Genomic DNA, 18,551 nt, shown 5'->3' with positions numbered 1-18,551 from the left:
AAAAAAAAAAAAAAAAGAAAAAAAAAACTCATCATAAAGACTGAAATGGGACCAGAGTGCTATTCTGTAGTTACATTGGTTCAAGTTATTTTAGCCTATACATCAAATATAAATTCCTCATCTTAGCTCACTATAATCTGCTAACTTCTTGCCATCTTATCTCTTCATTTTTTTTTTTTTTTGTTGTTGTTGAGACAAAGTGTCACTATGTTGCCCTCAGTAGAGTGTCATAATGTCACAGCTTATAGCAACCTCAAACTCTTGGGCTTAGGCAATTCTCTTGCCTCAGCCTCTCGAGTAGCTGGGACTACAAGTGCCCGCCACCACGCCTGGCTATTTTTTGTTGTAGTTTGGCCGGGCCGGATTCAAACTCGCCACCCTCGGTATATGGGGACGGTGCTGAGCGACAGGCACCACCCCTCCTTAAGAGTTTAAATCTAGACCTGTTACTATACCATTTTATAAGAATATTTTATTGGCTAAATTAGTAAAATAGAGAAAGCTTTGTGTTTATAGAGAAACATTATACAAGAATGCCAAGGCATTGGGAAACAGCATATTATAGTGATAACTAAATTATATTGTTTCTGGTGGCCGATAAAACATAATCAAAGAAAAGTGCTTCCATAAAAGTTTTATTTATCCCCACAACAACCCTGTGAGGTAGGGTGATAAGGGCATTTGAAAATGAGAAAACTAAATCTACATTACTTGTTCACGGCTATACTGCATAGTAAATAAGTAGAAATTAAATTGAGATTTTTAAATGTCCATGACTTTATATTGATTCACATGGAAACAGGGTAGAGAGAATAATAACTCCCCCCTACCTTAACGCCAAAGGACATTGCCTTGAAAAATCCCATTTCAAAAGATGAAAGTAGTATTTCATTGCTTATTTCTAAAAAGATTTATAAAATAAAAAAATAGTGAAATATTTTACAGTTACTATATATAATGGTCTCAGTCAGGGACATGTCCTTCAGCTGTATATATGATCAACTATTCCAAGTCCTAGAAATGCAAAGTCTTAAAAAAGTATGAAAGACAAAAATGAAAATGAGCAGTAGCCTCAATCTTCTTTATTATTCCTCCATGTATCTTGAATAAGTTCTGTGAAATGTGGTCCCACTTTTAGAAAAGAAAACCCTACTAAAAAGAGATGTCTGGTAAACTTATATTCTGTTGCCTACTCTCAAAACACCGTCACATTACTTAAAACAGTGATTTCCCAAACTCAACTATTTAGAATCACTTGGAGAGTTTTAAAAAGATATACAAAATTCTCAGCATCAACTATCGACCCAGTAAGACAATTTTCCAGAGGCAGGCCCCAGAAATCTGTGTTTTAGAAGCTCCTTGGTGTAATTCTAAAGGATGGTCAAGTTTAGGAACCACTGATTTATTTTATAATGCTACTGTCAAAACCATAAACTAGTATAAATTTGTTTTTCTATCCTCCTTTTTAAAAAGATCTCAAAATGTGTAATATCCCCAGAACTCTTGCCTCTGAGCAAGTAATTTTAATTCAAGATACAGAGAAACATTTTATAAAAATGTATCCTAGTTAGTGAGACTTGGATTCCAATAATAATTTAAGTAGCATTTAAATGTAAGATACTGAGTTTTGAGGTTCTTATTCTGAAAATCTTATATGCATGTTATATAGGTTCCTTTGTAGACTTTCAATTCAGGGGAAGACATGAAAGTAATGACACACACATCACTAAAAAAATACTATACTCAAATATAGCTCATGAGAGGAATAAAAAAGTGAATGAATGACAACCAAAGGCCTTTTGGCCCATACATTTTTGTTCCCAGTCCACTCTTCCCCTATAAGGGGAAATAAAATAAACATTCTTTCCTAGTTGCTTGGCATAGTTATTCAGTGGGTAACTATTAACTAAGTTAATTTAGATACACAAGATTTAAGAGAGATAACAAATAAATACCTATGAAGACAAAGAGAAGTCAGGTCAGAAAACCTCAACTAGCTAATAATGTAGTATTAACACCATCTTATTAGTACAATTATATGAAGGCTTCAGTGTCCTTTACATTTCAGCTTTATGTGATTGATACAGACGTGGAAGAGATCTGGTCCTTATGAAGAATTCTGTGCTCGCTGGAAAGATTTGTAGGTACAATGAAATGCTTTCCTCATTGATGAGATGAAGTCTCTCTGTTTTTCAGGCAAGTTGACCGAATAGAACAACGAGAAATAAACTTCTTTAGAAGGTTGAATGAAAATGGTAACTAGCTGAAAAAGTCATTGGCCAAAGATACCTTTTAAAAAAAAACATTCTGTTGTTAACACTTAAAAAAAAAAGAAAGAAAAAAGAAAAATATTTATATATATAAAAAAAAGGTACACATCCATTTCACTGACAGTTACAAGAAAATAGCCATTTATAGAAGATACATAATGCTTTCCACAAATCCCCAACAATTTGGGGGAAACAGATAAAGCCATCGAGTAAATAAATATACATACTAGCTAATATAAAACAACTTATGGTTACGAACTGTCATCAATTCTCTTTTAGGACCCAAGGAGAAATACGGTGATATAAATCTGATTAGGGCTACATATATTACATGGAATTAAAAAACACAACTGATTAAAACATCCTAACAATGATACAAATATTTAAAAGAACTTCTTAAAAGGCAGACATTTACCACTGGAAATAGCACAAGTTTAATATGTACTTCAGAATTATAATGTGTATCACTTTTGCTGTGTCTCATCAGGTATCAATCTCTCCTGAATTTACTACAGATCAGTTTTTTAAGAGTTTGTATTTCCTGTGTGAGCTGAAGGGGCTGGGCACATCTCAATTCAAAAAATATACACCTCCGATTAACCAAACGGAAGTGTTTAACGTCTACCAACAGATAAAGACAAAAAGGATAATGGGAAGATAAAACATTATTAAGTTTGAAGGAAGCTGACTAAATTGTCTCTCTATAAACTGCTTAAATTCTTTATTAAAAATTTAAAACAATCCAAATAAAATAATGAAGAAAAATATATAGCCGAATTAAAGGAACTCTCTCCTAGTGAGGGATCAAAAACAACTCTCTACCATCAATCAGATGATTAATTTTAAAAATTATGTTTATTAATAAAGTGCCTACAGGCACAACAGTATAGGTGCTTAGTTTCCCTTTAAATTATGGGAGAGCCCTTTGAGACTGTATTTACTTAATCAGGAAAACTTTCAGCAATCATAATGTATGCTGAAAGTTCAGATCTTGTATAGGTTTTGGGTTTTGCTGTTTGAGCATAAAAAGGAGGGGAGTAGGGAGAAATGTAACTAGGTTCACAATTTTGAGCAAGAGCATATGTAAAGGTAACGTATGTACATTTTATTTCAAGAAAGACAGAAGACAAACAGCATAAAGATGCCCATATGCCCTAAAGATAAATACATTTTCAAAGATTCTCATTAAAATGAATCTGTAGTATTTTTTCCTGCAAGCAAAATACCTTTCTTTAAATTAAAAAAAATCAGTATTCCGAATTGCAAATGCTTTTGCTTTTTTTCGCAGAAAATCTGCCATGATTATTTTTTTAATGAGTAAGGATTTTCCACAAAACAGGCTTGCTCTACATGCTAGATTTTTAAACATTTCAGTGACACAATATGCTAACTACATACACAACAGATAATATAGTAAGAAAACACACAACCTGATGAAAAGTTAAAATCTTCATTAATACACTGAAAATTGACATAACTCATGCCTTTAAAATCAAAAATACAAAAATTAAATGTTTTCCTAAAAAGATTTCCTTATTTTAAGGATTCATTTGAAAATGAAGCTGCATGTAATTTGTACAGTAAGTTGTACAAGTAAACAGGTAATATACATAAAAAATTAATTGACATACTCCTCAATTATCAGTTGTCCACCTTTAATTTCCAATACTGTACTTTCTCAACAAGCATACAAAATATCAAACTTCTCTTTAGAAAAAGTGCTGTTCTTTGACATCCTTTACATAAAAACAGTCTGAGCCTGTGGCATGTTAATGCAGTTAAGAGGCAAAGCATACTAACTTTTACAAATTCTACCTTCCATAAAAAGCCTCCTGAAAAGGAGATTACACGCCACTATAAAAATATCATCCTCTTGTGGTAGCTGCATTAGAGAACCAAGGCTTGAAGACTATTTTCATATAGCATAGAAAAACCACTATGAGAGCATATTAACTGCATTGGTGGCTTGGGAGTGTACTGTGCCACAGGATTATGCATAGCTACTGTTAGGTACCAAGACTGTTACACAGAGTTTTAAATTGATTGTAACCAAGAGCATAACAGAGGTACTACCAGCCCATGCAAAATAACTAAAAATACTGAGTCACTGTGCTGAATACTTCATTCCTGGAGAAAACCAAAGGCAGCAGTAACTAAATCAAGCCCAAGAGGTGACCAAACTCATTCTCCTCAAAGATTGGTGAGCACAGTGAAGTCTGAGGTATACCTTTATCCATTAAATCTGTGCCATTGCAAGATATTACCATCTGGGAATACACGCCATCACAATGGTTTAAATCTTTTGAATATTAAGTCATTCATATATTCTTATCTACCCAGTCTCTTGATTTTTGAAAAGATTTCGCCTACAGTAGAATATTACAGAAACAAAATATAAATGCATGTCTTCTAAATGAAACTTACACGGACTAAAATAGAGTATTTTTAAACAAATATACAATATGCAGGCAGACAAAGCAGGAAAACGGCCATTCAAATGTATAATAAAAAACTAAAAATTGACTATTTCCAGAAAACTACGAAGCGCCTCAACTAAAAGGAATGCATAATGAAATTCTAATCTAATATAGGTCAAAAATGTAAAAAGGTTATAAACCTTAACAGGAAAAATAAAACAACTTTTACTGGCCATTCCTGTTGAAATGAGAATTGTAAAGTAACAGAAAAGTGGCTACAAACCCACTTAGAGCACCAAACAGAGAGAAAATAAAAGTCCATTTTCATCTCTGTTGTTATCATAAAATCCTGTGTGACTACAGGTCAAACTGCTGGTGGCAGAAACAGAATTCTTTATAAACTGCAGATGTCCTGTACATAAAAAAATTTCACTGGAGTTGCACTAGTTCTAAAGACTCTTCTGTTTTAGCCTACCTACTGTATGTATTCAATCTGAGATAGATAAAGTCTCTTTCTGTAACCCTTGATTATTATTGGGCACCAAAGATAAGAAAAGCAAGACGGGGTACAAAAATGCAAAATTTCAACAGTAATGGCAATGTTTTTCTCTTAGTCCAAAAGGGTCCTGCATTCTCTCCCCCTTCAGTGATTTGACAAGTCTTTGTACTTAATCTGGGGGCAGCAAATCATGCAAGCGAAATCTGTCTCTGATGTGAGGTCGAACATCTTCATTCTGTGTAGAAAAGGAGATAGTATTTGTAAGGAACATAATTTCAAAGATATGACCCTCATAACATTTATAAACATTCCTACTCTACAGAGAATCTACCACTATTTTCCAGGGTGACAAAGTAAGACTCTGTCTCAAAAAAAAAAAATAAAGTTTAACTTCCTGGCTGGGCGCCCGTAGCACAGTGGCTATGGTGCCGGCCACATGCATCAAGGCTGGCAGGTTTGAACCTAGCCCAGGCCACTTGAACAACAATGACAACTGCAACAACAACAAAAAATAGCTGGGCCTTGTGGAGGGCACCTTTAGTTTCAGCTACCTGAGAGTCTGAGGCAAGAGAATCTTTTAAGTCCAAGAGTTTGAAGCTGCTGTGAGCTGTGACACTACTGCACCCTACCGAGGGTGACATACTGAGATTCTGTCTCCAAAATAAAAAGTTTAACTTCCTAAGACCAATGAAACAGTAAGAGGTCAAACCAAAAGATAGATGAAAGGGGGGTTAAGCCACTGAATTCTATTTTCTACATTAGTCTTTTAAGTTAACTGACTCATGGTTATAGGAAAATAATTCCTGGAAAAAGTTTCAGTGGCATAGTATTAATTCTAGGGCAGTGACTGTGGCTCAAAGGAGTAGGGCACTGGCACCACATATCAGAGGTGGAGGGTTCAAACCTGGCCCCGACCAAAAACTACAAAATAAATAAATAAATAGTATTAATTCTAGATGTCAATTATGAAAGCAAAATGAAATCAAATTAATGTTATTTCAAACACAAGCAGTTAGTAATGAAGCCTACTGAAACAGTACCACCAAACATTCAATCAGTAAGTATAATTTTAATTTAATTTATAAAGTAAAAAAAAATACACATAATGCTTTTTAATCTTAGCCTCAATCTCCCACCATGGCTGACTTTATTAATATATTTTATAGGGATGGGAGTGATCAAATGATTGAGTGATCAAATCACTCAAATGATTCTCCTACCTCTGCCTCCTACCTAGCTGGGACTATAGGATGTGCAACCATGATCATGATCATAGTGGACTTTACTTTTTTTTTTTTAAAGATAAGAGTCTCACTATGTCGCCCTGGGTAGACTGCTATGGCATCACAGCACACAGCAACCTCAAACTCTTGGGCTTAAGTGATTCTCTTGCTTCAGCCTCCCAAGTGGCTGGGACTACAGGTGCCTGCCACAACACCTGGCTGTTTTTTTTTTTGTTGTTGAGGCTGTCACTGTTATTTAGCAGGCCCAGGCCAGGTTCAAACACACCAGCCTCAGGCTTGGTGCCTGTGGCTCATGGCTCAGGGCCTGTGGCTCAAGTGGCTAAGGCGCCAGCCACATATACCTAAGGTGGCAGGTTCAAATCCAGCCTGGCCTGCCAAACAACAATGACAGCTGCAACCAAAAAATAGCTGGGCATCATGGTGGGCGCCTGTGGTCCCAGCTACTTGGGAGGCTGAGGCAGGAGACTCGCTTGAGCCCAGGAGTTGGAGGTTGCTATGAGCTGTGCTGCCATAGCACTCTACCCAGGGGGACAGCTTGAGCCAGCCACAGTGGCTGGCACCATAACCTACTGTGCTATGGGCACCAAGCCCATAGTGGACTTTAAACGTCAGTACCTACAAAATGAAGAAATTGAAAAGGAGATTTATTTCAATAAAAACACAATAGAAAAAGATAAATTATAAAATATACTTACCAGTTCTACAAGCTTCTCCAGAAATGGAATCAATTTTAGGAGTTCATTGTCATTTTTATCCATAAACCAGCTTTCTATAGGGATTCCATTAGAAAGCTAAAATGACAAATAAGTAATTAAATCCTCTTTTTACCTGTATTTTGCCTAGTTTTTAAAAGGTTAAAAATGAAACAACAGATTTAAGTAAACACTGCTCTAAAAATTCCTTTCCAAAGGAATATCACCAGACTTCTTATTGACAATTCACACACATTAAAAAACTTCAAGCCTAGGGGCAGTGCCTGTGGCTCAGTGGGCAGGGTGCCAGCACCATTTACCAAGGGTAACGGGTTCAAACCCAGCCCCAGCCAAAATGTAACAAAAAAATAGCCAGGCGTTGTGGTGGGCACCAGTGGTACCAGCTACTTGGGAGGCTGAGGGAAGAGAATCGCCTAAGCCAAGAGCTGGAAGTTGCTGTGAGCTCTGATGTCACAGTACTCTACAAGGGTGACAAAGTGAGACTCTGTCTCTAAAAAGAAAAAACTTCAAGCCTATTGGTTTTTCAGTGTCATTTCTTCTCAGTGTATATAGAACTAAAGCAAGTTGCATTAAAACAAGTTCTGCAAGGATCATTGACATAATTTAAAACATTCTGTTATTCATTAAAAAAGCAATGAATTACTACAATTCTAGTCATTGTGAATGAAGAGATGTTGTCAGTCTAAATAGAGAATAAAACTAGAACACACATACTTTTATTTTTTAAACTCAGGGATTGTCGTCCCATTTTTATCCTATTCCCATAAGTAGCACAATAACCCAAAACAGTAGAAACACAAAAAATTGAAATGGTATTTCACTGAGTGAAAGAGTAGAGTAGTAGAGTCTAAAAACAGGAATGCAAATCTCATGTTTCTTAATAAATAACCTCTGGGAAAAAAATATAATTTAAAATTTAGGCTAAATGTGAGATAGAAGATAACAGAAAAGATTCTATCTAGGAACCAAGATGAAATTCTTTTTCTTTTCTTAGAGTTTTACTACGTTGCCCTTGGTAGAGTGCCATGGCATCACAGCTCACAGCAACCTCAAACTTTTAGGCTTAAGTGATTCTCTTGCCTCAGCCTCCCAAGTAGCTGGGACTATAGGTGCCTGACACATCGTCCGGCTATTTTATTGTTGTAGTTGTCATTGTTGTTTAGAAGCCCTGGGCCTGGTTTCAACTCACCATCCCTGAGATAGGTGGCCAGTACTCTAGCCACTGAGCTATGGGTGCTGAGCCTCAAGATGAAATTTTTTTTTTTTAGAGACAGAGTCTCACTTTGTCACCCTTGGTAGAGTGCTGTAGTGTCACAGCTCACAGCAACCTCCAGCTCTTGGGCTTAGGGCGATTCTCTTGCCTCAGCCTCCTGAGTAGCTGGGACTACAGGTGCCTGCCACAATGCCTGGCCCGGCTATTTTTTTGTTGCAGTTTGGTGGGGGCTGGGTTTGAAACTGCCACCTCAGTATAGGGTGCCTGCACCCCTCTCACTGAGCCACAGGTGCTGCCCCCAAGATGAAATTCTTTTTTTTTTTTTTGAGACAGAGCCTCAAGCTGTCACCCTGGGCAGAGTGCCATGGCATCAAAGCTCACAGCAATCTCCAACTTCTGGCTCAAGCGATTCTCCTGCCTCTACCTCCCAAGTAGCTGGGACTATAGGCACCCACCACAATGCCTGGATATTTTTTGGTTGCAGCCCTCATTGCTGTTTGGAGGGCCCAAGCTAGATTCAAACCCTCCAGCTCAGGTGTATGTGGCTGGTGCCTTAGCTACTTGAGAAACAGGTGCTGAGCCCCAAGATGAAATTCTTAAAAACGTATTTTAAAAGGCAAGCAAATAAAAGTCGGGACCTAAATTGGGCACACTTCAATATCATTATGTAGTTGTTCCTTTTTTGCTTTTTATTATAGATACTTTGAAAGACAGAATTTTTTTTTTCCAAAAGAGACAAAGTCTCACTTTATCGCCCTTCTTAGAGTGCCATGGTGTCACACAGATCACAGCAACCTCCAACTCCTGGGCTTAGGCAATTCTCTTGCCTCACCCTCCCGAGTTGCTAGGACTACAGGCGCCCACCACAATGCCCGGCTATTTGTTTGGTCAGGGCCAGGTTCGAAACCATCACCCTTGGTATATGGGGCGAGCACCCTACCCACAGAAACCGCCCTGAAAACACAGAAGAGCTAATAATCTTGTTTTCATCTACATTCCATCTACTCCATCATCCCTATTATATATCAGTTTACTGTGAAGCAAAATCTCAGAAATCTTATCACATGGACATACTCATAATGTAAAATGTATCTTGCAAGGGTAGCTCATCTTTAGTTGCAGTTATATTACAAAGCAATATTCATAAAGAGTAAAATGTATTGACAGAATAGTCTAAGAAAATAACTCAGAATTTTATATCAAATAAACAGAACATAATTAAAGCTAATTACCTGTATCATTCTCAAACATGTTTATGATAAAATTAGTGATTTAATAACTGATAAGAATGTTATTAAATGACATAGCTTATAGTTCCTTCTTCTTTTGTTTTTTTTTTGAGACAGAGTCTCACTTTATTGCCCTTGGTAGAGTGCCGTAGCATCATAGCTCACAGCAACCTCCAACTCCGGGGCTTAGGCGATTCTCTTGCCTCATCCTTCCAAGTAGCTGGGACTACAGGCACCCACCACAATGCCTGGCTATTTTTTTGGTTGCATTTGGCCAGGACCAGGTTCAAACCCGCCACCCTTGGTATATGGGGCTGGCGCCCTACCCACTGAGCCACAGGAGCTGCCCTCCAATCTGATTTTAACAGTATCTTCCTACCTGATATGCAAAGGCTTGTGGTGAGTTGTCAATTATTATAGTTTTTGAAAGATCTCTTCCAAGGATATTTAAGTCTTTTATGTAGTTTCCTTGTACACACACACAATGTTCACGGAAAAGCCGGTGCCTAAACATAAAAATAAAAACAACAATCTCTAAAAAAAGAATCTCTAACAAGTATAGCATATACTGAAACATATATACATACATATGCCACAGGCTTTGTGGATAAGCCTTATTATTCTCTCCCTCAAAGGAAATTCAAATACAAATGTGGGCCTAAGCTTTGGGCTACCATTTTACTATAAAAATTCTTAGCAATTATTGAAACCTTACAATCCAAACTTACTATGCCTTTAAAAACTTCAGTTTATCTTGAAATGTTATACTACTAAATTATAAAGGGGGATTAAAAATTCTAAATTGTTTTTGTAGTTTATTTACCCAGAAAAGCTCAGCTCAGATGCAGCATCTGGTTGTCAGCGAGGTCCTGCTTTTTAACCAATTTTCCAGATGGTTGACTGAGGCACAAGGAGGTCAAGTGACTTGCCCAAGGTCACACAGTAAGTCAGTGGTTAGCCCCGCATTCAAACCCAGGATCCTCCTGGCTCCCAGTCCTTTGCTCTAACCAGTAGACCACACAGCCTCCCTATCCCTGTACATGCCAGAATAGAAAATATAAGAAGGAATGTTTTTGTGTTGGCATTTTTTTAAGTGTTTTTTAGTTTTCTTTATAATTTTAGAGAAAAGGTACTAAGGCCAAAACATTCCATCATTTAAACTCTTCCTAAACACCCCTATTTCTTCTAATTTAGTGTGTATATGATCATTTGAAAAGACAGGGATTAAATGAAATGATGAATCCAGATTTAAGTATTATAAATGTAAACTGATGTTTCACCAATTTTAGATACTAAATAGAAATATGCTAAAAAGTTTTAGAAAGCTATTAAAAGTTTTATAGTAAATTACATACCACAGTAATTATGCAGTCTCAATTTGTATTCAAAATATTAGTCTCTGAACATTACTTATAATTGATACAGATATATTGATGTTTTTCACCTTAAAAAAATATACCATTCTATATGCAGAATTTGTTTCCCTTGTGTCTTAAATCCACTGAACAACTTTCAGGAAGTAGAGCCTACTCATATGTATATTTTTAATTACAAAAGTTCAAGAAAGGGATATTTTCTACACGTAAAATATGACACAGTGCTACCAAAATTAAGCAAGTAAAATAAAAACCCACACATACACACACAAATACAATCTCAACCTTAAAAGTATCAGTGTCAGTGGTAATGGCAAGGAGGAAGAATTTTACAAAGAGTTCTTTCTTTCTTATAAGGAATATTTTAGTAATCACAGTTAAATGATCATCTGCCTCTAGAAGATTTAAGACAACCCTATCTTGAAATAAATAGAAGACTAGATAATTTAAGTCTTGGCTGGGCCCAGGTAAGTTTTCCTCCTTTATTTCTATTAATATTTAGATGTGAGGAAATTGGAGAGGCAGGTAAAGCATATAAATACAACTCATACTGGTGCCTCCTTGCCAACAGTAGCAAACTTGCTAAGGCAAGAGAAAAGTGAACATGTATATAGATAACCATGGTTATCACAATTAAATTACACTAAAATCGCTCCAGCTATTTGGTAATCTGAGGGTCAATCTGCATGTACACATTATCTGCAGTTTCAGAAAAAGAAAAAAACAAAACAAAATAAAAAACCAGATGCCAGCCATGTTTTAGCAGGTCCTCCAATTTGCATTTGAAACTCACAGGATTCAGAGATTACTTTAGTTTTCCAGAATCTACCTTTTTACCAATAGAGAAAATTCCCTAGTGTTCAAGCAAATTCAATTTACTGTTCAAAAAGTTCTTCTTGTTTTACATTTTTCAAAATATAACCTGTTAAAACAAAATGAAAACTCCCAAATGTGTAGAACTTATAAATCTAGTTTAAAAGAAGTGTTATTAAAACACATTGTAATAGTATGACTATGATTTGTTCTCCGGTAAAATGAAAGCTCCAAGAGGAAAAGGTTTGTTGCTCACTACTATTCCCCAGAACAGCAAAATCAGCATAAATTATGATATACTTTTGTGAATAGAAAATAACATTTCTTATTTGTGTTATCTTCAGCTTACTCTGATCTTTACGTTAGAAAAATAAAAGATCAGCTTACCCTGATCCTTACGTTAAAAAAATAAAAATAAAATACAGTCCTACTTAGAAGGAAAAAACTTCTAAAATATGTACATTAGGTAAAGCCTTTCAGTGTAGTTACAACCACAAAATAATAAAGGTATTACAAACACTAGAAAATTCAGTTTAGGATTTCCCATTAAGATAATATGGAGAAAAGTATTCGAGGACATTCACATCCAGCTGTTAAAACTTCTTTTTTTTAAATGAGACTTTGTATCCTCTCAGCTTTTTTTTTTTCTTTTCTGCTTTTGCAGTTTTTGGCTGGGGATGGGTTTGACCCAACACCTCTGGCATATGGGGCTGGTGCTCTACTCCTTTGAGCCACAGGCGCCGCCCTATCCTCGCAGCTTTTTTTTTTTTTTTTTTGAGATAGAACCTCAAGCTATCCCCCTGGGTAGAGTGCTGTGGCATCACAGCTCACAGCAACCTCCAACTCCTGGGCTCAAGGGAGTCTCTTGCCTATGCCTCCCAAGTAGCTGGGACCACAGGTGCCCGCCACAACACCTGGCTGTTTTTTGGTTGCAGCTGTCATTGCTGTTTGGAGGGCCAGGGCTGGATTCGAACCCGCCACCTTAGGTGTATGTGGCTAGCGCCTTAGCACTTGAGCCACAGGTGCCAAGCCTCCTCTCAGCTTTTGATCAAAAACTCAAACACTACTCCTACCCCTTAGAGAATACAGCAAGAATACTGTAATCTTTATGTCACTTCAGTTAACATAAATAATACAGCTAATTTTCAAAATGTTTTAAAATCACCCAAAGAACTCCCACCTAACCAGAACACAATGCATCTGCTGCTCGAGGCACATACAAGGTACAGAGTCCAGATCAGAATAGCTTCACTGACTAATCCAACTGTAATTTCCAATTAGATTCCTGTGACATTTCCTTTTCATGGAAGATAAATTTACTCTTGAAACAAAGCAAAAGAGTTTAATTTGATCCTTTCTGTTGAAAATTAACTTTTATTTCTCTTTGCCATTAAAAAGGTAATACAACATGCATTATCTTCGACATATAAGGAGGTGAAACATCATGCACATAGTGAAAAAATTCTGAACAATCCCCCACCCTCCAACTCCCCCCCGACCCAAAAGAAATGAGGATATAGATGTCACATTGAATAAAATACATTCCATCTTTGTATTCTTTTAAGAACGTCTGTCTGGAGGTAGATGATTAGAAACTCTATTAAAGAGTTTCAGGGCTTAAAAAAATTCGTTTATTTTTACCATTCAACACAATAAATCTCTATATATGCAGCCAACTGAAAATGGCCATTAAAACTAAATAGAATCAGTAATTTCATAGATCAGTGTGACAGACATTTCCACTATTTCTTAATTAAATTTACCTGACCAGTTGCTTTTTAGGGTCTAGTATGTTCAGTAACTTGTCTGCATACACCTTCTTAGAAGCAGTAAAAAGAATGATCTATAAATTCAGGGGAAAAGAAGTAATCATTATACATGATCTAAATATGGGTACTATATTGAATAAAATAAACATACACATGTAATCAGCTTAAGCTTGTTTACCTCATACATCTGAGACATTCGTTCTAGGAATTCCCTGAAGAATGGTCTTAATCTCACATACACCTAAAGATATAAAAAGATAGGTTTCAGCAAATAAACAAAATGAAAACCACTTATTTTAAAGATATGTTGTGGTCTATCTTTGGACATATTATAATTTAAAAGTTTGTTTTAAAATAAAGATGTTTACTAAGTACCACTCAAATATATCTCACATAAGAGAGATCGCTTACATCATCTTTCAGTATGGAATTAATAATCATTAGTGATCATTTCACTTTTAATAGTTTAAATAGCAGCATACAGTGTAACAGTATTTAACTGGAATATAATTTTAATTAACATTTAAGCTAAAAATGGAAGGTGTCCCTCTGAGATTTTGATCCACCAATCAGCTCCATCTTCCAGCCAGGTAGCATCCATCCAATTATTAGGCAGGCTGTGTGTCCACTTCTAGCTGACCTGTCTCAATGACCTTCCTCAATAATTACTCAGAATTTCTTCTCAACAATCACCTGCTGAAGATATCTTTAAGTTTCTGTTAAGGTAAATAACGTTCAAGAAGGAGATGTCTGGATTGGTGGGTTTAAATAACCACTTAATGATTCAGATCTGGCATCTAAATTAGCAATTTTGGACTACTTGAGATTAAAAATACAACAAACACACCAGTTTCTCAAAACCTAACCAATATCAGAAAGATTGCACTACCCAAAGAGCTGCCTACATATATTATTTTATTGTTACTGTTATGTATGTTAAAAACAAATCTCCTGAGGTAGCAACAAATTCAATCTAGGTTTAATTCTGACATCCAAACATACCCATACAAAAATGCCCCCATGACAAAAATCTAGTTCTGGGAAGGTTTTAGCACAAAATGGGGATAGCATGCAAAGGATTCTTGAAAGACTATGTTTTACTAGTCATTTTAATTTTCAATGTTCAAAATGCATAGAATAAATATATGTAGGTACCGATAAAAATGTGCTCCATAAATGAAGTAGAATCAAGTTAGGTGACAGAGATAAACAGAGAAAGAGAAGCAAGCCTAAATGATTACACAAGTACTGAACTTCCTTAAGAACTGACTGCTTAAAAAAGACAAATAATGATTATTATTTTGCCAGCTAGTATCATTCTGTCCCCATCGCTGGGCTAGATGAAGGTTTGCTTGCTTTTAATTTCACTAATTTTGACTAATCGAAAACAAAGTAGGCCATAAACTCCTCCTTGTAGCAAATAAAAACAACAAAATGCTTGCGTCCTATCACCATCATTTAGGACAAGGTATAAGAAATTTAATTATAATTGTTCTTCTCATCAATTTTAACATTTTCATCCTGAAACATCTGGTATAATTTGTAGCCTTGGTTGAAATCCACCATACCTTATTTGCTTGATAAGACAAATAATGACAGACTTCAGATATATTACTATTTTACTGGCAAAATCATTTTTATTAGCTAAGGGTCTTTTCAAAACACATTTGTCATGGTTAAGAAAAACCAACACGGCAGGGCACAGTGGCTCATGTCTGTAATCCCAGCACTTGGGATTGAGGTGGGTGGATTGCCTGAGCTCACAGGTTTGAGATCAGCCTGAGCAAGACCTCATCTCTAAAAAAGAGCTGGGCATGGTGGCCAGCGCCTGAAGTCCCAACTATTTGGGAGGCTGAAGCAAGAGAATTGCTTAAGCCCAAGAATTTGAGGTTGCTGTGACACCACGGCACTCTACCACGGGTGATAAAGTAAGACTATGTCACAAAAAAAAAAAAAAAAAAAAGAAAGAAAAGAAAAGAAAAAGAAAAGAGAAACCAACACTTTTTATAATTTAACTCATCTCATTTATTTATTGGAGACAAGTCTCACTTTGTCACTCTCGGTAGAGAGCTGTGGCATCACAGCTTATAGCAACCTCCCACTCTTGGGCTTAAGTGATGCCTTAGCCTCCCAAGTAGCTAGGACTACAGGCACCTGCCACAATGCCCGGCTATTTTTTTTTTTTTGTAGATATAGAGTCTCACTTTGTCACCCTCGGTAGAGTGCTGTGGCATCACAATTCATAGCAACCTCCAACTCCTGGGCTTAGGCCATTCTCTTGCCTCAGCCTCCCAAGTAGCTGGGACTACAAGTGTCTGCCACAATGCCTGGCTTTTGTTGCAGTTTGGCTGGGGCTGGGTTTGAACCCACCACCCTTGGTATATGGGACTGGTGCCTTACCCACTGAGCCACAGGCACCAACCCACCCGGGAATTTTTTTGTTGCAGTTGTTTAGTTGGCCCAGGCCAGGTTTGAACCCACCACCCTCAGTATATGTGGCTGGCACCTCAATCGTTGCATTATGAGCGCTGAGCCAAATTACCTTATCTTAAAGTAGATTATAAACTATAAACCACCAAAGCCTTTTGTTGTCAAGTTCAGTACTTACATGCATTTAGAAACAGAAAATATTTCATTTTTGCATATGTTTTCATTTATTTTCAATATCCCTCTTATAACTTGCTTCAAATACAGGTCGAATACTCCTTATTCTAAAGGCTTGGGACCCAAGGTGTTTTCTATTTTGAATTTTGACTTTTACATTTTAGAATATTTTGCACTATACTAGTTGAATATCCCTAATCCAAAGATTCAAAATGCTCCAAAGAGCATCTCCCTGGAATATCATGTCAGCACTCAAAAAGTTTCAGATTTTGGGATTTCAGAGCATTGGATTAGGGATATTTAACCTGTAGTAAACTAAGATAAGTAGAGCCTCTTATTTGGGATTTGTTTCCTCTGAACACAACACACTTCTACTATACACAAATACTTCTATTTAAACCATATTTTCCAAGCATAATTTGTAGAACACTGTCCACGGGTGACATTTTCCAACTTCTCATACGGTGACTTTCAGATCAGGTCACACTATAACTTCATTATACATTCTACTACTTTGACTGTATTTAAATATGGTACCTGTGGCTCAAGGAGTAGGGCACCAGCCCTATATACTGGGGATGGCAAGTTCAAGCCCAGCCCTGGCCAAAACTGCAAAAAAAAAAAAAAAAAAAATTGGCACTGCTGGCTCGGCACCTATAGCTCAAGCGGCTAACGCACCAGCTACATACACCAGAGCAGGGCCTGCCGAACAACAATGACAACTACAGCCAAGAAATAGCCAGGCCTTGGGGCCCAGGAGTTGCAAGTTGCTGTGAGCTGTGATGCCACAGCACTCTACCCAGAGCGATAGCTTGAGGCTCTGTCTCAAAAAAGAAAAGACAATTTGACACTGCTTTCAAAATTCGTCTGTTTACTTGGGACAAAAAGTGGCACTGAAGATGGAAAGCTGTATTTTAGAAGTGCTTCCTTACCACAAGAATAGAATAATTGTTGACATTAATAATTCCTGTTCTCAGATTCGTCATTTGAACAGGAAGGTGTTGCAGGATCAAAAAACATAGGGAGAGACTGAGGTTATTAGTGAAGAAAAGAATGTAGAAAGGTACAAGGTAACAGCAGGTCTGAGGTTTAGGTGATAGGATGCAAAGGCAAAATCTCAGAGTAGAGACAGAAGGTCAGCAGTTATCAGCATTTGGATATATTAAAGGTTAATAAGTATTAGCAAAAATATGCACAAATTAAGAAGCACTAAGTATTGTCCAGTAGACACAAAGAACATTTATCAGTTACATAAAATAGTACGAGTTTAATTCTTCAGATTACTTATTGTGTTATCTCTGTTAGGTCACAGATACAGACATACAGACATGCCTCTAAAATGCTTCAAAATCTATTCCACAGATGCCCTTAGTTCTATTTTTTTCTCCTATCTTTACTCTCATATAAAACTTCCTCTCGTGAGCTGTCTACTTTCCATTTTCAGCATTTCTTTAATCTATGCCTTTCTCTAATTATTATTATTTTGAGACACAGTCTCATTTTGTTGCCCTTGGTAGAGTGTCCTGGTGTCACAGCTCACAGCAACCTCAAACTCTGTGGCTCAAGCAATTCTCTTGCCTCAGCCTCCCGAGTAGCTGGGACCATAGACACCCACCACAACACCAGCTACTTTTTTTTCCTTTTCTTTCTTTTTTTTTTTATATTAAATTATCGTTATCTGGCAATTTTTTAGAGACAGGGTCTTGCTCTTGCTCAGGCTGGTCTTAAACCCATGAGCTCAGGCAATCCACCTGCCTTGGCCTCCCAGAATGCTAGGATTACAGGCATGAGCCACTGTGCCCGGCTTCTACTTATTATTTTACCAACCATCTTTCTTCAACTTGCAACTCTACAAAATTATGTAGTCTTACAAAGGCCAAAATCTTCATTTCAGTCTAATATACATATGTTCTTCTAAATCTACAGTAATTGTTCTAAGATACAAACAGTTTTAATCTTCTCTCAATAAACCAAGTATATTTTGAAAAATATGTCAAAAGCTTAAAAATAATGCCTAATGTGATAACGAAAAACAATTATATAAAAATACTATATAAGACTAAGTACTTAGTATACTAAAGATAGAGTTTTGTGAATGTTTATTACATAAAACTTTTTTTTTTTTGAGACAAGAGTCTTACTATGTTGCCCTCAGTACAGTGCTGTGGTATCACAGTTCACAACAACCTCAAACTCTTGGGCTTAAGAGATTCTCTTGCCTCAGCCTCCCAAGTAGCTGGGACTATAAGTGCCTGACACAATGCCTGGCTATTTTTTTGTTGTAGTTGTCACTGTTGTTTAAGCAGGCCCAGGTTTTGAACCCACTAGCCCTGGTCTATATGGCCAGTGTCCTAGCCACTGAGCATCGGGTGCCCAGCCTATTATATAGAACTTTTTTTTTTTT

The 18,551-nt window shown here is 36.7% G+C and overlaps 1 protein-coding gene across 3 annotated transcripts in view; it reads right to left on the bottom strand.

Moving 5' to 3' along the window:
• Positions 1–619: 619 nt before the first annotated feature.
• Positions 620–18,551, bottom strand: part of CTDSPL2 (CTD small phosphatase like 2) — a 98,222-nt gene continuing 80,290 nt past the window's right edge. For 2 of the 3 annotated variants that reach the window (XM_003791784.3, XM_023514288.1), the window contains exons 9-13: positions 13,722–13,784; positions 13,538–13,617; positions 9,965–10,091; positions 7,126–7,221; positions 620–5,421 (exon numbers count right to left, since the gene is read on the bottom strand). In XM_003791784.3, the coding sequence (XP_003791832.1) occupies positions 5,356–5,421; positions 7,126–7,221; positions 9,965–10,091; positions 13,538–13,617; positions 13,722–13,784 (432 nt within the window). In that variant the 3' untranslated portion in view covers positions 620–5,355. The remainder of the gene's footprint in view (positions 5,422–7,125; positions 7,222–9,964; positions 10,092–13,537; positions 13,618–13,721; positions 13,785–18,551) is intronic. The other variant, XM_023514289.1, reaches the window with a different exon arrangement.

The sequence above is a fragment of the Otolemur garnettii genome, unplaced genomic scaffold (assembly GCF_000181295.1).
Source record: "Otolemur garnettii isolate 467f Iridium unplaced genomic scaffold, OtoGar3 scaffold00050, whole genome shotgun sequence".
Lineage (NCBI taxonomy): Eukaryota > Metazoa > Chordata > Mammalia > Primates > Galagidae > Otolemur > Otolemur garnettii.
Note: the sequence above shows the minus strand (reverse complement) of the source record. Positions and strands in the feature narration are given on the sequence as shown.